The sequence below is a fragment of the Canis lupus genome, chromosome 18, assembly GCF_011100685.1.
Source record: "Canis lupus familiaris isolate Mischka breed German Shepherd chromosome 18, alternate assembly UU_Cfam_GSD_1.0, whole genome shotgun sequence".
NCBI lineage: Eukaryota > Metazoa > Chordata > Mammalia > Carnivora > Canidae > Canis > Canis lupus.
In genome coordinates this window covers 43,986,684-44,008,547 of record NC_049239.1, presented here as the reverse complement: position 1 = coordinate 44,008,547, position 21,864 = coordinate 43,986,684, and the positions used below count along the sequence as shown (strand labels likewise).

General features: G+C 45.7%; 1 protein-coding gene across 2 annotated transcripts in view; it reads left to right on the top strand.

Moving 5' to 3' along the window:
- Window positions 1-9,621: 9,621 nt before the first annotated feature.
- Window positions 9,622-21,864, top strand: part of CRY2 (cryptochrome circadian regulator 2) — a 35,330-nt gene continuing 23,087 nt past the window's right edge. Inside the window, exons 1-3 of one of the 2 annotated variants that reach the window (XM_038563488.1) lie at window positions 9,622-9,873; window positions 18,802-18,910; window positions 21,107-21,249. In XM_038563488.1, coding sequence (XP_038419416.1) covers window positions 9,659-9,873; window positions 18,802-18,910; window positions 21,107-21,249 — 467 coding nt within the window. In that variant the 5' untranslated portion in view covers window positions 9,622-9,658. Of the gene's footprint in view, window positions 9,874-18,801; window positions 18,911-21,106; window positions 21,250-21,864 lie in introns of those variants that run through there. The other variant, XM_038563489.1, reaches the window with a different exon arrangement.

The following is a 21,864-nucleotide window of genomic DNA, read 5'->3' as shown; positions in this document are numbered from 1 at the left end:
ATTAATATTCTTCTGTGATCTTATGATTTTAATTTGCACAAAACTCTATTATTCTACTTCTCATGAAACATATAACAAGAAAAAATGTTAATACGCTTATTTCCTTCACTGTAAGTTTCTCAAAGGGCAAGAATTAGGTCGAACTCAACCCTGTACCTTCGAGAACCTTCTTGTAGCCTGGCCCAGCAGGCGCTTGGTCAAGTTTGCCCAGTGAATGATTAATACCCTCATAAGCAAGAGCAATGAGAACTAATGTCTGCTCAGCACACAAACCTCCACCTCCAATGCCTCCCTCGATCGTGGGGGTGTGCCCTCACTCCATGTTTAGGACCACAGGCTTCTGTCCCCTACACCTGCTGACCGGACCAATGTCCTAGGCTGCTCATCATTCCTGAATCCGGATCTGAAAGATGCTGGTACTCTCCTAGCAGTAGCCAGAAGTCACCGGGCAGCTATGTTTGGCCTTGTACACAGAGCCGCAGAGGGAACAGGTCCTCAGAGATAGAAAATGGAGAAAGTTGCAAAAAGAAGCAAACAGGAGACCATGGGATACCAGAGAAAGAGAGAAATGGAGGGAGGATGGCCGCCCTGTATCCAGTGGCTTTAGTGATTCCTGCCTTCAGTTCTGGTAAAGCAAGATGTGTGTTAGGCCCTGGGGTCCCCTGAGATTTTCCTGTGTCCTCCTAATGTATGCTTGCTTTTTGCTTCAGCTAGCTTGAAGGTTTTGGCTACCTGGCACCAGAAGGATTTGGACCAAGGTCATATATACATAGTTTCCACCTTGACTCACAGACCCGAGGAGTCTGGGGCACAAGGTGGCAGCTATGTGGCTCCTTCCACACCCTGCGGCCCCCCACCACCTCTTTGGAAGGTAAATCCCACCACACATAAGGCAAGCAGTCACCAGAAGCTTCCTTCACAGAAGGTGTCAATCTCTTATGTCCTTGAGAAGGAAGGTTCCATTTCTAGCACTTTGTTCTTCTAAATTAAAAAAAAAGGACTAACCAGAATGGAAGGGAGGGTGAGCAAGTGCTAATATCTCAGAGAAGACCATGATTGTATATTAGTGGCCAAAGCCCACTCTTGGGGGTGGCTGTGCTTGGAAGCTCCACTCCTCCAGCAGAGGCCTATAATCAAGGGCAGACTGAGGCATCTCTATCACCAACCTGACCTCAAACACATAACCTTTCCCTGGGCCTTGGAGACAGATGAGCAGGAAAAGGCTCAGCAGTGAGGGCCTTTCCCTGGTGGTTCGAGAGGCACATGTCATGCATGCCCTTTGTCACTCTCATCCCCGCCACACACAGATCTGCAGACACATACCCCACACTTCCCTCCCTCGAGCCCAGTGAGTAGCTGCTGTTCTTTTAAACAAGAACCTTGAAATTTTAGCTTTGAAATTAAACCAAGTTACATACCCTCTTCTCTTAGGGAAGCCCTTCCTTCTGGTTTTTCTTTCTCAAGTTTGCTCCTTCTTACTGGGTGGTCTGACATCTAGGTTGAGACCTTGCCTTTCAGGGTCTTGCCATTCTTTGAGAGAATGGAGGGCAGCTGTCCTGAGGGTTGAGGGGTGACTGAGGTCTCAGTCCTGGGAGATCTGAGCAGAGCCACCTGCCCATCCTCCACGGGCCATGGGCCCCTGGCCCAAGGTCTGATGGCCACAGCTCGTCTGGAAAGGAACAGCCTGTGTGCTCTCAGTCTGTTGTGGCAAAGATCAGAAAAGCACTCACCTGCCCATTTCCTTGGTCCTTTGCTCAAGGCTATAAGCTTCTGGGGCTGCTAGCAGGAAGCTAGGCCCAACTTGTCCCTTGGCAAGTGAATAAAATCTTTAAATATATATAAAAATTAAAAAAATAAAGTCCCACTCTGGTGCTGAGGCTTATTTTACTTTTTATTTACAATGCGCTATACTTCTTTTTATTTTTTAAAGATTTTTATTTATTTATTCATGAGAAACACAGAGAGAGGCACAGACAGAGGCAGAGGGAGAAGCAGGCTCCATGCAGGAAGCCTGACATGGGATTCAATCCCCTGTCTCCAGGATCACACCCTGGGCCGAAGGCGGCGCTAAACCTCTGAGCCACCCGGGCTGCCCCTATACTTCTTTTTATAAATAAAAGCTTTATGGAGATACATTTCACATGCCATACATTTCACCCAATGTTGAATTCAGAGTGGTGCGACCATCATCATAATCAGTTTTAGGACATTTTCATACCCAACCCCCCCAAATTCAGTATCCATTGCCTGTTACTCTCCCTTTCTCCCCAGCCCTCCCTGTCCTAGAAAGCCATTTTCTGTCTATATGGATTTGCCTATTCTGGGCATTTCATATAAATGGAATCCTACCATATGTGGTACTTTGCAACTGGCATCTTTCTTTTTCTTTTTCTTTTTTATAAGATTTTATTTATTTATTTATTTATTTGAGAGAGAGAGAGAGAGCAAATAGGCAAAACGGCATGCAGAGGGAGAGGGAGAAGCAGGCTCCCTGCTAAGAAGAGAACTCCATGAGGGGCTTGATCCCAGGACCCTGGGATCATGACCTGAGCTGAAGGCAAATATCCAACCAACTGAGCCACTCAGGTGCCTCACAACTGGCATCTTTCACTTAGCAAGAGGTTTTCAAGGTTCGTGGATGGTGAAGCGTCTATTGGTACTCCCTTCTCATTTATCGCCAAGTGATATTCCATTGTGTGGATATACCACTTTTGTTTATCCATCCATCAGATGATGGACACATGGGTTGTTTCTACTTCTTTGGCTATTAATACCAAATGTTAGTTCTGCCTGGTTGTGAACCTCATATGGTGGATACATACATATATAAATGTTTCCTTTTGTGTCCAACTTCTTTGTTCAATATTAAATTTGTGAGATTGAGGGCCCCTGGTTGGCTCAGTCAGTGGAGCATGCAACTCTGGATCCCGGAATTATAAACTCCAGCCTTACACTGGGTATAGAGATGACTTAAAAATAAAATCTTTCACAAAAATTGGGGGGATGCCGGGTGGCTCAGCCGTTTGGCACCTGCCTTCAGCCCAGGGCCTGATCCTGGAATCCTGGGATCGAGTTCCGCATCGGGCTCCCTGCATGGAGCCTGCTTCTCCCTCTGCCTGTGAATAAAAAAATAAAATCTTTAAAAATTTTTGGGTTTTTTTCCTCATTTTAATTGTTGTATAGTATTCCTTTGTTTGAACCCACCATAATTTATGTATCCATTCTACTGCTTAGAGACATTTGAGGTGTTTCTGGCTTATGATTATTACTAAGAACATCACTACCATGAATATTTCCGTACATAAAGTCAAGGACAGGCTTGAAGTCTCCCTGAGCAGACAGCACCAGTTTTAGTTATGCAGACAAAGCTTAATTTACCTTTTTTGCACTAACTTGACCTGGATCGTTTCTTGCTTCTGCCTCTGGAAATGATAAGCAAAACTTGGACTGTTTCCAAGGTTAATATGGGGTAACCACTGAAAATTGTAATATTATAACCAAACACCAAGAATAAACAGTCACTGCTTTCTGGCTGTATAAACTGCTTTATAACAATATACCCCTAAGCCTCCTTCCCTGTTCTGTTTTCATTGCTCTGGTTTGCAAGCTGCCTTTGTGGTGCACAATAAATGTTTACTAATTACTATTTCAGTGATTAATTCATTTTACTTTGGCTATTTTGAACCTTTGACAATGTCTTTTGGTGTACGTGTGCACAAATTTCTGCTACGTATATGCTAGGCATTAAGTTTCTAGATGAGAGGGTATATTGTTTGCCATCTGTAGGATTTTTCAAATCTAGTATACAACACCAGACTCAATTGCCCACATTTTCCCCAAAGCTCAGTTTTGTCCATTCTTTTAACTTTATCCATATTAGTGGGTTTATAGTGGTAGCTTATGGTTTTTATTTCTCTCCATGAACTAATGTAGGTGGGCACCTTTTTCTGTGCTCATTGGCATCTTGCATACTGTCCCTCATGGGGGAGAAGGTGCCTGTTCAAGCCTGACTTAGTTTCATATTGGGTAGCCTGTCTTTTTTTTCTTTTTTATTCTGGATCTGAGCTCTTTTTTTTTTTTTTTAGATTTTATTTATTCATAATAGACACAGAGAGAGAGAGAGAGAGAGAGAGAGAGGCAGAGACACAGGCAGAGGCAGAAGCAGGCTCCATGCAAGGAGCCGGATGTGGGACTTGATCCCTGGTCTCCAGGATCATACCCTGGGCTGAAGGCAGGCGCTAAACCACTGAGCCACCCAGGGATCCCCATCTTTTTTTTAAGATTTTATCTATATATTTGAGACAGAGAGAGAGACCATGAGCAGGGGAAAGGGCAGAGGGAGAAGTAGGCTCCCCACTGAGCAGGGAGCCCAATGTGAGGCTCCATCCCAGGACCCTGAGATCATGACCCCAGCCAAAGGCAGCTGTTTAACTGACTGAGCCACCCAGGCACCCCATGGATTTGAGCTCTCTTAGAATTGGAAGTGTTACAGTGATCTTGTGTCATTCTGTGGTTTGCTTTTTCACTTTCTAAATAATGTTTTTTGATAAACAAAAGTTCATAATAAAGCAAACAAGCAAAACTGGAAACAGACTCCTAAATACAGAGAACAAACTCTGGTTACCAGAGTGCGGAGGGGTGTGTGTGGACAAAACAGGTGAAGGGAATTAAGACATACACATTTTCAGTTATAAAATAAATCAGTCATGAAAATGAAAAGTACAGCGTGGGGGGATATAGTCAATAATACTATAATAACTTTGTATGGTGGCAGATGGTGATGACACTTACTAGGGTGAGCACCGCATGATGTAGAAAATTGTTGGAACACTATACCATGCACCTGAAACTAATACAATATTGTATGTCAACTATACTTCAACCAAAAAAAATTTTTAAATTTCATAATTTTAATGTAGTTCAATTTATCAGTCTTTTCATTTGTGGTTAACACGTCCCATGTTTTATTTAAGAATTCTTTGTCTCCCCTCAAAGTCATAAAGATTTTCTCCAGGGGAATCCCTGGGTGGCTCAGCGGTTTAGCGCCTGCCTTGGGCCCAGGGCGTGATCCTGGAGTCCCAGGATCAAGTCCCACATCAGGCTCCCTGCATGGAGCCAGCTTCTCCTCTGCCTGTGTCTCTGCCTCTCTCTCTCTCTCTCTCTCTGTCTCTCATGAGTAAATAAATAAAATCTTAAAAAAAAACATATTTTCTCCCATATAATCTTCCCAAAACTTTCTTTACTGTTTTACCTTTCACATTTAAGCATATAATCTACCTAGAATTGATTTATGTGTATGTTCTGAGATAGGGGTCAAATTTATCTTATTTATTTTTTTGTTTACATTGAGATATCTGTTTGACTCATTGTCATTACAAGAAAAACCACCTTACCCCACTTCCGTACAAAGACATCTTTGCCCTGAATAAATACCTAGATATGTGAGAGTCGGTTCCTGGGCCCTCAATTCTGAGAGTCTATTTATCTTGTTCCAAGTCCTTGCTGTACGTGTATTATCATCATCATCATCCCCATTTTCCAGATGGGGAAACTGAAACACAGAGAAGCTAAGCAGTAATTTGCTAGTTTGTGGCGGAGCTGGAGATGGAACAAGGAGTCTGGCTTCTCGGTCTCTAAGTCCCTCTAAGTTTTACAGGTTCCCAGACTGAAGAGTTCAAAGAACATCTAAGTAGGCTTTGTGGGAAATCTCGGGGATAGGAACGCCGCCGCTGCACACCACGGGCCTGCATAGCTAAAGGGAGCAGAGCAGGGACGCCTGGGTGGCCCAGCGTTTGAGTGTCTGTCTGCCTTTGGCTCAGGGTGTGATCCCAGAGTCCTGGGATCGAGTCCCACATTGGGCTTCCTGCACGGAGCCTGCTTCTCCTCTCTCTGCCTGTGTCTCTGCCTCTCTGTGTGTCCCTCATGAATAAATAAATTAAATATTATAAATAAATAAATAAATAAATAAATAAATAAATAAATAAATAAATAAATAAATAAATAAATAAATAAATAAATAAATGGAGCAGAGCTGGGTGCTCAGTCCCACTCGTACCGGCCGCTTCTTTCCCAGTCCCACCACTAGAGGGCGCGGGTCACTTAAATTCGCCAGGGACGTCCCTCCTCGCGCCCCTAGTTACCTTTCAACCAATCATCAAATATTTACCGAAAGCGCAACTCGAAGGGAACGCAAGAAGTTGCCCAATCCAGTCTCCATGCAAGACTACAACAACAAAAAACGCAGGACTGAGGTCTTCTTAATATCTTCAGCGAAGAAAGAAACCTCCCACTACCTAATTTGTCGCATTCCTAAACCACTATATACTAAGTCTGTCCTTAAATCTCTTACTCTTTCTAGCGTAAACTGGATTTTTTTTTTTAAACCCAGATTCTTTCATTCTACTCCCAATGGAAACAAAGAGCAACTGTTTAGCATCCTCATGGCAACCACCCTTCAGAGATGCTTGTAAATTCCGAGATATATGGCTATGAGGTCAAACCTTTTTATTTCTCTCGAAGATACAATAGTACTGATTACATTTCACCTCCCTAGCAATTTATAGGTTTCTTTGGTCTCTCTTCAATTTCTCTATGTCCTTTTTATTTCATTTTTTTTTAAGATTTATTTATTTATTAAGAGAGAGAGTTGGGGCATAGGGAGAGAAGCAAACTGGATCCCAAGCCAGGCTGGATCTCATGACCCTGAGATCATAATCTGAACCAAGCCCAAGAGTTGGCTGCTTATCCAACTGAGTCCACCCAGGCACCCCTCTCTAGGTCCCTTGTAAAATGTAAAGTTCAAAAGTGAACTTTGCACTCCAGTATTCCATCCAGTGTCAGATTTACTTCCTGGTTCATTCTTGAGTGTTAACCCTGTTATTATACTCAAACTATATGCAATCATTCAATAAAATAATTCATCCTTATCAATATGATGACAGATTATATAGTCATTAAAATAACAGACACAATGACACAGCAATATAGAATATACTTAATATTTTGTATAGAAATGCATGCAACACTGCGTTGGTTTGGGGGATTGCTGTTGTTTTTCATTATTGGTATAATTTTGAGGTCTTTTAAAAACTGACAAAAATCTTTTATTCACTCAGCCACTCATGGAGTGCTCGTTATGTGTAAGACCAAGAACGAGGTGTTGCAAGGGAGACAAAGGCAGACACAGATCCTGCTGTTCAGAATAACAGTAGCTGACTCTTATTAAATGCTTACTATCCTTGCTACTATTGTCATCCCTATTGTATAGCTTAAGGACATGGGGAGCAAGGAGGTCAACTAGTTCACCAAGGTCACACAGAGTAAAAGCAGAACCAGAATCTGAATTCAGCCACTCCAGTTGTGCACGTTAGGCTTTTTAACCATTATATGACACTGCCTCTCATGATACCTTAATAAGATAGAGATAAAAGACATTCAATCATTCATCAAATATTTATTGAACAACTACTATGCGTCAAGTACCAAACTAGTGCTGGGAATATAAGTGATGAGCAAGATCAGCACAGTCCCCGCCCTTATGGACCCATAGTCTACACAGAAAGCATTACAGGAATTCAGGAGAAAGAGCACCCATCTTTGAGGCAAGGGCAAATAACTATCTCCTTACACTCTGTTTCATTCCTCCTCCACCTTGTGGAGAGACAAGGGGATAGGAGAGAGGAAATACAAAGTTTCAGAAGGGAAATGAGAGGTGGAATCTATGCATTTAGTAAGCATTTGGGATTCAAAAACAAGGACAGAGTCAGGACTGGATAGACTTCTAAGGTTCCTGCCAACCTGAGACTAGTTACTGTTCAGCTTTTAAAACTATATTTTCTTTATTTATTTGAGAGAGAGCACGAGCAGGGGAAGAGGGAGAAGGAGAGGGAGAGGGAGAAACAGACTCCCTTGCTGAGCAGGGAGCCTGATTTGGGGATGGATCCCAGGACCCCAGGATCATGACCTGAACAGAAGGCAGATGAAGCTTAATCGACTGAGCCACCCAGATGCCCCCTCTGTTCAACTTGTACTCAAGTAATCCTCAGTCAGTAAGTGCCAAGCACTGTGCTAAACCCTGAAAATTCAACTATAAATAAGCCATGGCCCCTGCCCTCCAGGAGTTTATAGTCTAGTGGCACAGAGAGACAAGCAAGAAATTCCAGTACCATGTACCAAAGCCAGTGATAAGAAGCAGCACAGAATGAGATGGGCATTATGCAGGCTGGGACCAGACAGCAAGAAAGTGACATCCATACAGAGCAGTGACACAGAACAAACTGGAGTTAAAGAGGCGACAGGGTGAGGAGTGTGATTCAGGTTTGAAGGAATAAGTTATGCAAATGAGAGAGAACCTAGGATTGAAAAAGATTCTGTGGTTTATAGAGTAATGCCAATTAATGCCACTAAATTGCTAAATTCCTTCATTGCTCATTCCCGAATTCAGGAAGGGTTGTGAGTATGGGCACAAGCTAGGGCCAAATTCAAACAAGCTCTTTGGTTGATAACCACAGCGCTCCAATCTAATTAGGCTACCTTAGCCCACCATCAACACTTCATTGCAGGTGTTCATATGCTTCTCTTGCCATTCAGTCTATCAGCAAGGCCAGTGCTAGACTCCAGAAGAAGAAGAGGGCTCCACTTGGCTCCCCAGGGGAGTAGTGGGGACAGTGTCTTCCGTATCTTTGAATCCCACACAGAATCCAGTTCAGTGCTTTGGGAACACAGAGGTACCACTGTTCTATATTCTACTAAACACAGAACAAAAAGAAAAGTTGATCTGATGGCATAATTACTATCTCGACCCACATCCTCTGCATTGCCGGAGCCTACTCCCAACCCCTTCACTGCTGCACATCAGGGCACTCCTCCTCCCTCCTTAGACTTTGCCACTTGCAAATGCCAAGGAGCTCTACCCAGATAAAAGTGTAGCTTTGTGGATAAAAGTAGAAGCTTCAGACTCAGAATAATCTGGGTGGGATCCTTTTATTAGCTTTATGATACAGAGCAAGTCACTCAAGCTGTGGCAGCCTCAGATTTCTCTGTCTCTAGGATGAGAATAATAACAGCTCTTTCACTGGGATCTGTTGAGTGAACGTAACCGGGTTAAGAACAGTGAATAAGACAGTCTATGTGAGGATATTATCACGTTGCTTGGTATATAAAATGCACTGAATAAACAGGAGCTGTAGCAGAATGTTGCAGATGAGGTCATAGAGTAGAGGCAGAAGTGGATGATGCCAGGTTAAGTCACCGGCTGGAGGCACAGCAACCCCCACAAGCCCAGACAGCTTCCAGCCACAGGCTGAGAACAGGACGCCTGTAAGAGATCCGCGGTCCCTGGAGACTCGCTCCACGCCCAGGCCTCCGCCGCGACCCGCGGCTTGCGTCACCAGCCCAGCCCGCCGCCTCCTCTCCCCCTAGACACACACATGGTGGGAACGTGAGGGGGCGGAGCCGGGCTCCGCGTCGCTGGGCCAATCGCCCGGCGGGAGGCGCCCAGCCAATGGCAGGGGCGCTCCGGGGCCCCGGGGGGCGGGGCCACGGGGAGGAGCGGCGTCGTCATAGGTCACTGGGCGGGCCGGGGGCGGGGCCCGCGGCGCCGGCGGGGGCGGAGCGGCGGAGCGGCGGAGCGGCGGAGGCCTGAGCAGTCGGAGCGGTGATGGCGGCGGCTGTGGTGGCGGCGGCAGCGGCGGCCCCGGTGCCGACAGCCGGAGTGGATGGCGCCTCCTCGGTGCACTGGTTCCGCAAAGGGTTGCGGCTCCACGACAACCCCGCGCTGCTGGCGGCCGTGCGCGGGGCGCGCTGCGTACGCTGCGTTTACATCCTGGACCCCTGGTTCGCGGCCTCCTCCTCGGTGGGGATCAACCGATGGCGGTAAGGAGGCCAGAGCGGGGTCGCGGGCCGGGGGCAAGCGGCCGGCCTCCAGGGCGCCGGCGAAGAGCCCGGGTCCCGCCGCCCTACAGGGCGGGAGGTTCTGCCCCCCTGCGCCCACGGCCGGAAGACCCCCGGCCTCAGGGAGGTGGGACAGGCCGACGGAGCCGGGCCTCCAGCGGGAGAGGCCGGGACAGGGGAAGCGGTTAGTCATCTTAGTACGGCCCGGGGCGGGCGGCTCGACCTCCACGGAGCGCGTTCGCATCTTAGCCCCTGGGGGCCTCACAGCGTTCCTGCCGAACTGGGATCCTGCTCCCGGTTTTACAGGTGGGACTCCTGAGGCCTAGAGACGCAGAGTTGGGCTGCCGAGGGGACTTGCAGCCAGGGTGGCAGAGCAGGGACTCCTGGCCTAGGGCTTTTAGAGGCGTGCTCAGGGAGAGGAAGAAAGGAGGTACGTGATGTGAGCACAGCAGGTGCTCCTGGCGTTCTTCCAGTAAAGAGCCTAGTACTGGGCTCCTGAAGGCCATCTCTCTCTCAGCTTCTGGCTTGTTGAGTCCATTCTTTCACCCATCCTGGTTTCCCTCTGTAAAGGCCTTCCTGCCTCTGGAGGTGTCTAGAGACCCTGGCTTAGCATTAGATAAGGCAGGTGCCGTCGCCCTTTATCATGAAGACCCCAAGGGCTTGTCCAGTTAAAGGCACTGTGTGTCCTGAGCTACAGAGGAGTACTTAGACCTATTTTGAAGATTCCCTCAGCCACTATCTGTGAGCCTGCTAGGAAAAGAGAGAAAGAAAGAGGAACCCAACAAAGAAAGAAAAAGGAAAGAGGAACCAAAGTATCACTTTCTTCCTCCTCTTCTCATGAGACTGATTTTTGTTTTTTATTTTTTTTAAAGATTTTGTTCATTTACTCATGAGACACACACACACAGAGACAGAGAGACAGAGAGGCAGAGACACAGGCAGAGGGAGAAGCGGGCTCCCCGCAGGGAGCCCAACATGGGACTCGATCCCGGGAATCCAGGATCAGGCCCTGAGCCGAAGGCAGACGCTCAACCGCTGAGCCACCCGGGCATCTCATGAGACTGATTTTAAAGGACACTTGAGACACTGTGGATTAGACTTTTATCGACTGATGTGCTGAGGTTAGGGAGCAGGATAGCTATGATATCAAGGAGATCCCTCTATGATGATTCCCAGAGATGCAGTTGACAGAATCATGGGAAAGGATTAACAAACAGATAGGTAGCTGATGTCTTTTCTCTGTAATCAGTGTTTAAAACCAAGGAGTTTTGAAACATCCTGTACCCATCTCTCTTTTAAACACCCCACAGCTGTCCTTTGGTTTGTTTGCAGTGTTCTGAGGGATGTTTGCTTGTGGCCATGTGCCACTGATGGGCAGCGTTATTCCCAGGATACAGTGGCTGTCAGTACACCATTCTTTTCCTCTCCAAGGTGTGTGTCCTGCTAGGAGAGTGAGTGCCCCTAGCAGTGGGTCTATTAAATGCCCCCTCCTGCCCCATTTATATAGAGAGAACAATTAAAGATAGTCCTGTGGAGAGCCTGCCCACACAGTTTTCAGGCTGCTCTATTGCTCTGCCTCTGCTCTAGTTTCTATAGATAGGAGGTTGGGTTTGACAAACATACTCAAATGACCATCCCTAGCCTAGACATTTAACCAAGCCTCAGACTTTGCCCTCTGTCTGTGGCAGTGTGCCAATTAGAGCAGAGTAAATAGAATCTGAGCACTTGCTTGTTACGTTGTCATGAAAGAGGTTTTGTTTTGTTTTTACCAGGTTTGGGGGGACATTGCATAGAGCTGCCTACTCCTTTGTGGTAGGAGAGATTAAAAATCAACAAGAAAACCTCTGTTGCTGATTAAACTCAGATTTGCCAGGAACTAGGTGTTTATGGTCACTCTTGTGTGATTGTGCTTTTGAGCAAGTGAAGGAGAAAAGGAAATGTGGTGGCTCGGATGCCTGAGTGAAATCCTGAAGTCAGAGGCCATGTAGGAATGTAGAAATTAATTGAACAATGATTGATGCGTTCCTAATATCTTCCAGGCACTGACCTGGATGTTGGTAGGGACACAGAAGTGAACAAGCAGTTGTGGTGTCCAGAGCTCCTGGAGCCTACATTTTAGTGGAGGGAGACAAGTAAACAACCATACTTTAGTAGAACTAAGTGCCATGAAATAAATAAAATAGGGGGACAGACTAGAGCAGTATCAATCTTGCTGCATATGGGAATCACTAAAGGGCCTTTAACAGATGCTTGGACTCCATCTTCCCCCAATTCCAATTTAATGATTCTAGGTTCTGGTCTGGGAATTAGGATTTTTAAAGCTTTCGTGTGCAATGAGGCCTAAGAAGCACCGGACTGGAGAACCACAGACTTGAGCCTCACAGCTTGAGGAATGTGTTGCAGTGCATTGTCAGGGAGGCTAATTAGCTTTGGCATTCAGAAGAAAGAGATGAAAAAACACAAAATGGATCGAATATGATAACTGCTCTCAGGCCTGGAAACTGATAGGCAGGTGCCATTCCCACCATACTCTTGTTACCATGGTCAGATCCAGGGCACCCTCACCACACTCTTTGTTCCCATGATCAGATCCAGGACAACCGTCACCACACTCTGCTCCCACGATCAGATCCAGGGCACCCTCACCATACTCTTTGCTCCCATGATCAGATCCAGAACACCCTCACCACACTCTTTGTTCCCATGATCAGATCCAGGACAACCGTCACCACACTCTGCTCCCACGATCAGATCCAGGACACCCTCACCATACTCTTTGCTCCCATAATCAGACCTAGGGAACTCTCACCATACTCTTTGCTTCCATGATCAGATCCAGGGTAGAGCAGCAGATTGTTTTACACACTCAGGTGGGGGTTGGAGGAGTGATGGAGCCAGCTGTACTTTGGCATAACTACGGTCTGTGTAATCTTCCGGTGGCTGTTTCTGGATCTGGGAGTGATCTGAGACAACTCTGCTGCAGCATAATGTCCTAGTACTGCAGCTACTTCAGTTGCTGCCTCTGAGAAGCCTCCCTAAAAAGGGTGGGCCATGGGCCATCTGCAAGAGGTGGGGGGAAAATCAAGATCTGAGATGTCTGTTCTCTTGCATTTCTTACACTAACTCCTGCACAGAATTTTTCAGCAGATGAATCAGATTAAAATAACTATGAATGGCACTTTCTATGAGTAAAAGAGGACAAAGAAAAGCAGCCAAGAAATATGTATATTAGCATAGCAGAAGGGCTAGCCTACTCCTTGCCTTGGTGGTAGTGGGAAGCTAATGGGCTAATTGTAGCTCAGTGAGCCTCAGGACTTTTTTTTTTTATTTATTTATTTATTTATTTATTTATTTATTTATTTATTTATTTATTTATTTTTTGTCAAGCACTACTTGGCTAAGCCCTTTGCCATTTTTTTCCCAGCCCCACCTTCCCCAAAATTGCTACATGTGGAAGGAGGTACTGCAATGAGAACCACCCCAGAAAGGGGGTGATCATCTTCTAGATTTAAAAAAGGGGACTCAAAATAGGTTTTTATTGCCTTCCTCTTGCTCCTGCAACCTAGATCGCTATTGGCAACAATTCACTGCACCCTTTATTTAATTCATTTTCTTCCTGACCCTGTGCTGCACCTGTATCCAGGAGCTGCTGGACAGGGGGAATTGGTAAAAAGAAAATATCAGCCCATATAGCTCAGAATTAATAAATGACATGAACTGGGACCTCCAGGATATCTGGTAAAGACCAAGTGTGTCTCTCATCCCACTGCTGGAAGCTAATCACTATGAGACTGTCAGTTTGGTTGGTTCTTCCCTAGGACTTGGTCCACAAGCAGGGCATTGACAGCTGTAGTCTGTTGGGGGAGAAACCCGAATTTCTCTGAGCTGTTCACACTGGTACCCAAGAGAGTCACTTTACTGTTCTACTACTGAGGAAACGTTTCCATGTGCCAAAAAGGGATGAAAACCTTCATCTTTGTCTTCAAAATTAGGGAAGAATAAATATATTTTTAACTGAGCAGTACTTAGAAATCAATTCCTGCTATGGATTGTAGATTTGAGTTACCCTTTTCCATGGGGCTTATGCTCTCTTACTTAGGATAAATTAATTTCTATTAATATTGTATGTGCCAGTCTGGGCCAGCCTATGATATCATCATATAGTTAGATAACTTTGGCTTGAAGCAGAAAAACTTCGTCAAGGGCAATCTGGACCCCAAAAAAGAGTTCACTATCATTCTCCCTCCTCCTATGAACAACAAATAAAATATTCCTCAACGCAGAATTTGCCATCTTTAGGGAAGGTCTTCTCTAAAGATCTGCCTATCTTATTCTAAAGGGCTAGCGCCATGGAGTGCCTGAATTACAGAATCCTTTCTGTATTTTTGGAAATCCCTGTTTGGTCTTCTCCAGTACCATCTGCCTCTAGCTCCAGAGCACTTACATAATGTAATTCAATTGCACATGTTGTTTAATCCTAAGGGTGAGCTTCAACTGCTTGCACAGGACCGTGTGCTCTGAATTTTGGCCATGTGAGCTCAGCTTGGAGCTGCCAAGGGTGAGCTGCCAGCCTCAAGCACCACCATCTCCAATGCCCAAGCCAGTTTTCTTTAGAGTTCACCCCATTGGAGTGAAGAGAAACTGGCCATGTAGAGAGGAGGGCTCTAAAGAATGGCAAAAGGCCCCAAATTCTCTCCAGTGAAAGAATGCACACACCTGCCCCAGTGAGCATTTGCTCAGTAGCAGCGCTGTTCCTGTTCCTCTTTTCTTTGGTGTTATGCAAAACTGTCACCTGGCAGGTAAAGTACCATAGCAGTGGCTTCTCTTTCTCTGGCTGCCTGGAGGCTTGGGCTCCTGGGGGCCTGTTGCCTTTTATGGGGGCCATCCTTAAGCCTCCTTCCTGGAGAAGCCCTTTAGGGCTAGATTCAGGAGGGAAGTTGGAAGTAACAGCATCTCTAGAGCACCAAAAAGGAAGCAGAAACCAGGAAATCAAAGAGAGAGAGTTTAGTAGGAACAAGTTAGAAGCAAAGAAAGGCAACTTGTAAACAGAAGCTAAAGTGAGGTTCAGTTTTCTAGAACAGTGCTTGCGAACCTTTATCCTGCAGAGGAATCACCAGGGGCTCTTGCTAAAATGCAGATTCTAATCCTAGAGGTCTGAGATCCTGCATTTCAACAAGCTTCTGGGTGGTTTACAGCTGTTGAGCCTCAGAGGAGTTGGCTGCAGTTCTTGACAGTTGCGTCCTGGGCAGCGCAGCCTCAGTGCTCAGGCGGTAAGTCCTGGTCAAGAGGCAGTGGAGCCTAGTGGTTAAGAATGCAGACGCTGAGCCACACTGCCTGGTTTGAATTCTGGCCACTTATTAGGCTCTGTTTCCAGATCTGTAAAATGAGAATAATCATGGTACCTGCTTCACAGATCTGTATGAAAATGAAATGAGATAATGTATGTAAACTAAATAGACTGGTGCTGGGTTCACTGCAGATGCTCATTAAATGTAAGTTGTTGCTGTTATCATTATTATCATTTGGTTGTAGAGTTCAGAGTCGGGCCTTCTACTTCCTGCTTCAACTGTAGAGATTTCTCTTGTCAAAGAAAAGGGCTGTCGTGGGGTTATCTTACTTATCTTACTTCAGAGATGCTTACTCCAGAATTTCTCCTTTTAGTAAATGAGGTCTAGAAATGAAGCTCTGGGGAGGCAGCCGGAGCCTAGCTTTCATGTGCACGTCAGCCTTATTTATAGCTTCAAACTGAAAGCCTGTGCAGCCTGGTGGACTGTGAGGGAGGAGGCCACCAACGTGCATGGCAGGGACATTCCTGAGAGCCACAGATGGAGGACCCTGTGCCCAGAGGTGATAGAATCTAAGTTGCCAGTTACACCCGGCATTCTCCCCGGCCGGACCCAGGTTTCCGTGGTCCGAGACTGTTCACATGGGTCTCTCTTCTTCATCTCTTGAGAGGAACAGCGTGGCCTGGGAGGAGGCGGACACAAGTGCAAGTGCGTCACTCTGGGTTTAGCTTTCCTTTTCTGAGGGTGTCAGTTTCTCAAAAACAGAAATTCACAGAGGCGGAGCTTAGGATTTGCAGAAAGCAGCAGTTTCCCATCCCCACTTCTGGGAGAGTCTCTGCAGGCCTGCATAACGCTCTGGGCTGAGCCTGGGACTCACTCAGCTCATGCTGGAATGTGGGTCTGTGGCATTTGCTGCCACTGCCATGGGAGTGTCATGATGCAGACGTCAGAGGCAGCAACGGGGACTGGTTCTAGCTGGCAGCCTGGGAACAGAGGCTGCTCCTGTAAGCCTGCAGCAGTCGGGGGATGTGATGTGCTGCAGAGATGGCACAGGGCTCCATTGTGTTCAAAATAAAATTGAGTGATTTCCATCATTGACAGAGATGGGTGGGAGATGATAACATGTAGATGGTAGAACCAGGCTGACCTGTTGGGGCTTAGCTCCTCCAGAAGTTCAGAATGTCAATGGATTACCTATATAGTCAGGTTTGTGTTTGTCAGAGAGGTGGCTGATTCCAAACACTTGAGGTCCAGCAGAATCTCAGCCCCGGGGTACCACTAAAAGGCTTTAGAAATGGGGCACAAGTTCCTATCCCAGCTTTGTCGCTTAATAATTATGATCTTAAGCAAATTAATTATCCTCTCTGTATTTCATTTTCCTCATGTATAAAATGAAGACAGTATTTCCATTTAAAATGTATTGAAAGAATTAAAAAGAAAATATGCTTTAAAAGCATAAACAGATATGTAACATCATTGACATTGTTTGCCTCTGGGGAAGGGAATTAAATTCCTGATGGATAAAGGAGAGGCTTTTTTTTTTTTTAAGATTTATTTGTTTATTCATGAGAGACACAGAGAGAGGCAGAGACATAGAGGGAAAAGTAGGCTTCTTGCAGGGAGCCAGATGTGGGACTTGATCCCTGGCCCAGGATCACTCCCTGAGAGGAAGGCAGATGTTCAACTGATGAACCACCCAGACATCCCAAGGGGAGGCTTTTTACCATGTACCTTTTTATAACATGAATTTTACAATATATAGTTATCTGTTTAAAATGTTAATTTTGGGGGGACTTGGGTGGCTCAGTTGATTAAGCATCTGCCTTCAGGCTCGGGTCATGATCCCAGGGTCCTGGGATAGAGCCCCACCTCCTGACTCCCTGCTCAGTGGGGAGCCTGCTTCTCCTATCCTCCCTGCTCCTGCTTTCTCTGTTGCTATCTCTGTCTCTCTCTCTCTCTCAAATAAATAAATAAAATCTTTTTTAAAAATGTTAATTTCATTTAACTTAAACATATAACACATGTTAGTGCGCTTGGCTGGTTCAGTGGATAGAGCATGCAATTCTTTTTCTTTTCTTTTCTTTTCTTTTCTTTTCTTTTCTTTTCTTTTTTTTCTTTTCTTTCTTTTTTTCCCTCCCTCCCTCCCTCCCTCCCTCCCTCCCTCTCTCTCTCTCTCTCTCTCTCTCCTTTCTTTCTTTCTTTCTTTCTTTCTTTCTTTCTTTCTTTCTTTCTTTCTTTCTTTTTCTTTTTTAAGAGGGAAGGAGCTGGGGAAGGGGCAGAGGAAGGGAGAGAGAGGAGAGAGAATCTTAAGCAGGCTGCATGCAGAGCCTGACTTGGGGCACCCTGAGATCATGACCTGAGCCAAAATCAAGAGTCAGACACTTGACTGAGCCACCTAGGCACCCTGAGCATACAACTCTTAATTTCAGGACTGTAAGTTCGAGCCCGCATTGGTTATAGAGATTATTTAAAAATAAAATCTTTAAAAATAAAGAAATAAACAAACACATGTCATGGGCACCTGGTTAGCCATCACGGTAGAACATATGATTCTCGATCTCAGGGTTGTAAGTCTGAGCCCCACGTTGGGTGTAGAGATTACTAAAAAAAAAAATAAATGAATAAACTTAAAAAAATTTTTTTAAATAAAACACATGTCACAAAAACGTATTGATAGATTTCTCAGAAAGGTGGTTATGCCTAACTGAACAGTAAATAAATGTTTGTAGTCAAATAAAAATAAGTGAATCACCAAAGGCGCTCAGCATATGCTCTTCTGCATAGTAATCTGGCTCTCAAGGGTAGGTCTCTTGAGTATCTGAGGGTCCCTACCCCAGCCCCCTAGCCCCAAAAGCATGTAAGGGTATCCTATGGAGAAGTACCTCCTAAGACCTCTCTCGGGATGAGAATCTGGTGGCCAGAGCCCCGGAGAATGAGCCACCTGCCTGATGAAACCCTGGGAACTTGGGCCCCAGCCCAGGCTGTGGAGCTGTGGCAGTAGACATGTGTACAGCCTAAAGCATGCCGACAGAAAGGCAGGGGGTCTGTTGGACCAGGTAGGTAGGATTTGCCAGGGCAGTTGCAGCCTTGTTCCTCTCTAGTAGGACTACAGTTTTGTTCTTGTTTGTCAGATGGCTTTCTCCCCTGTTTTCCCTTTTGATTTTCACAACAGCCTTGTGACTGAGAAGGAGCAAGTGCCTTGCCTCAGCTCACAGAAAAGCCACAGAGTAGGAGCAGCTCACATTTGTCCTAGGTTTTCTCTATGCCGGGCACTGTACTCAAGTTTTTCATGCATTATTTCATTTTCTTTCCGTAGCAATTCTAGAAGATGGGTACGAACATCAGCTCTGTGTTACCGATCAGGGGGGAAAAAAAGAAAAGCTAAACAAATTAAGTAACTGCTTAAAGTCACAGAGCTAGTGAGTGGCTAAGTCAGGATTTCAGTGGAGGCCATGTTACCCCCTCCCGCCTCCCCCCACCTCCCGTGTCATAGCTGGAGCAGAGGACTAGTGATGCTATTTGTTTAGCGTAAACAGTGTACCAGGGTCTCCCTGCTTTGTCAGGCAAAAGAGTGCCTCTTTTGAATGTTACCACTAAAAGGCCTGTGTGGGCTCTTGCATTGCAGGTTCCTACTTCAGTCTCTGGAAGATTTGGATACAAGTTTAAGGAAACTGAACTCCCGCCTATTCGTTGTCCGGGGACAACCCGCTGACGTATTCCCAAGGCTATTCAAGGTGAGTGTGCTGAGTCCTAGAGAAGACGGTGAGATTCTCTTGTCTGGACTTTCCCTGCAGACTAAATGAGGTGATATTCTGACTAAGAAAATGGAACCAGTCAGCGCTAGCCTGTAGGGAAGTGGGGAGTTAACCCTATCAACTTGCCAACAGAATGGAAACTGTGTTAAGGAAAAAAATTCTGTGAAACCAGTGTCTTGTTGGAAGGTTCCCAGCTCAGTCCAGACAAGGGATGTAGCAAGTTATTCCACCCCGGATGCCACTGGCTTCCTCAGATGTTTTCTTAGCTCATGCCAACAAGATTTATTAGGGCTCTTCTCTATGCCAGGGGTTTGAAGACAAGTTTTCCTTTTTTAGCACAGGGCGTTTCCTGTCTTGGTGTGTGCTGCTTATTGGGGGAAAAAAATCAGCCTTTTTGAGGGAGCTCCCTGCTTCTCTTGGGGCAAATGGTTGATAAAATCTTCACTTGGGTACCATGTAGACCTCTGTCCCTTCTATCAAGTAGCCAGCCCACTTCCCCCACCCTCCCCCCCAACCCCTTTCTTTATAAAGCACATTTTATGGCCCAAACAGGCAAAAGTACTCATCTCACATCATCACAAGAAGAAAGGTAAGTATAGTAATAGGTATTTTAAGAGAGAGACCACATTCATGTAACTTTTATTTTATAATTGTTCTATATACACTAAAATAACACTATATTTTATAATTGTTCTATTTTATTATTAGTTACTCTTGTTAATCTATTGTGCCTAATTTATAAATTAAAGTTCATCATAAGTATATATAGGAAAAAACAAAATACTATACATAGGGTTCAGTACTATCTGCAGTTGCAGGCATCCACTGGTTGTCTTGGAACACATTCCCTGCAGATAGGAGTTTACTACTATGTATTTATTGAGCTTCTACTATGTCCCAGGCTCCTGACGAGGTACTAGGGTAATGATGAGATAGCACGGTTTCTGCTCAGAGAGTTCACACTCTTAATGGAGGAAAGAGGCAAGTACTGGACAATTTCACTGCCATATGATAAATGCTGTGATGATGGGTAAAGGGCAAGGTACAGGAAAATCCTATTGAAAGAGGAGATCCTTCTTCTCAAGAAGGAAAGCTTTTTGAAGAAAGTGGCATCTAACAATATTTTTATTTCTTTATTTTTTTAACAATATTTTTAATATTATTCAGAGTTATGCTTTTTTACCAATGTCATCTATATGAGTTGCTAAGCACGGTACCCAGCTCATAGTAAGGGCTCAATAAACGTTTAGTCCCATTATCCTGGATGAGGGATAGCCAGCCCTGCTCAAGATCCTCACCACAGGCAGGACTCAGTTAGGTCCTGCATAGCCAGGACATTTGCCCTAGGGGCTTAGAGTATTAAGGGACCAAGACCAGAGACTTTGGTTGGAATGTGGTTTTCTTCTTGCTAGTTCTGTTTTAGGGCTTTCTGTGGGTTATCTGTACAACCTTTCACTGGGCCAGCTTTCTTCCAGCATTGCAAGGAAATCTAGAAAATTCTACTAGAAAAGACTAAAGGCTTGAAAAAGAATTCCCTTCTTTTTTAACATGTGGCCCCTCTGGTCTGATTTCTCTGACCTCTGGACTAAGGATTGCTCCTCCTTCCCCAGCCTTCTGAGAGCTAGAGCCTGTTAGCTCTGTTTGCTCCTAGCCCCAGGAGTGTTGCCGTGGAAACCATTAAGACAATTCACATAGCACAAGTCTGCCAAGAAAACTAAGCCAGAAGTTTTCAGGGCCCTGAGGAGCTCTGGGAAAGGCATGCTGGGCAGGAAGGAGGCAGTGATCCTGTCTCCACTGTCTCCATCAGTGAGTCAGTGCTTCTTTCTGGAACTAGGGGCTCCCCTGAGAGCATTGTATTTATAGCCTCCTACTTCATTCTCCTACCAAGGACACAGCAAATGTACAGGACTACCCACCTCTCTCTTGATTCCGCTAGCCTCAGGCTCCACTGTTGGCATGCTAATGGCCTCACCTCAAAGGCCTGCGGCTCTTCCCAAACTTTAGGAACCTCAGATTATTTGCTTTCCAGTTAAATCTTTGTCCCTAGTTTGTTCTACAGCCCATTTTGGCCCATGAGCCACAGATCTCTAGGCTAATTTCTTCCCAGGAAGGAGCTGAGTCCTCAGCTTCATTCTCCTCCCCTAGTGTTTAGCTTAACAGATTCTCTCCCCACAGGAATGGGGGGTGACCCGCTTGACCTTTGAATATGACTCCGAACCCTTTGGGAAAGAACGGGATGCAGCCATCATGAAGATGGCTAAGGAGGCCGGTGTGGAGGTGGTGACTGAGAACTCTCATACTCTCTATGACCTGGACAAGTAAGACATGGGTCCCAGGGGTCAGGTTGCCAATTGTGGGAGTCAGTGTTTTGGTCCCCTGCTGAGCAGAACTCTGGGAGGTTTACCAATGGAGCCACCTAGCACATGAAGTATGGCATTTTCTAGGAGCTGGAGGGGAATGAGCTAGAGTTGGGGCCTTTGGAACAAATCACAAAGAGCTTTAACCAGTTTGGGTGCAAAGAAGCTTACTAGGGCTGAGGGATAAAAGCAATGAGTATCCCCACACAAGATCTCTATAGATCTGCTCCTAATCTGCTGTCCCAACTGCTCTTCACACTCCCACTTGTCCTGCTACTGAAAGGCTGTCCTCTGACCTCAGTGGACCCTGCCTGTTACCCCTCCTGACAGAGCTCTGTTCTCATAGGTCCAATTTCTGTAATTATATGAGTTCCCTGGGCTCCCCTGGCTATCTGGGTTTCCAGGCCATGCATTTAGATGTTGTGTGGGAGTCTCTAGAGTTCCCTGCAGGGGGCTGATAACTACAGAGCAGCCTCCTTCCCTAGGGACAAGCCTCTGCTTTCAGAGCATCTAGGAGGAAACCCTTTCTTCCCCTTCCCTGGCAGAGCTGTCAACCTCTTGCTGCTGCTGCTGTTG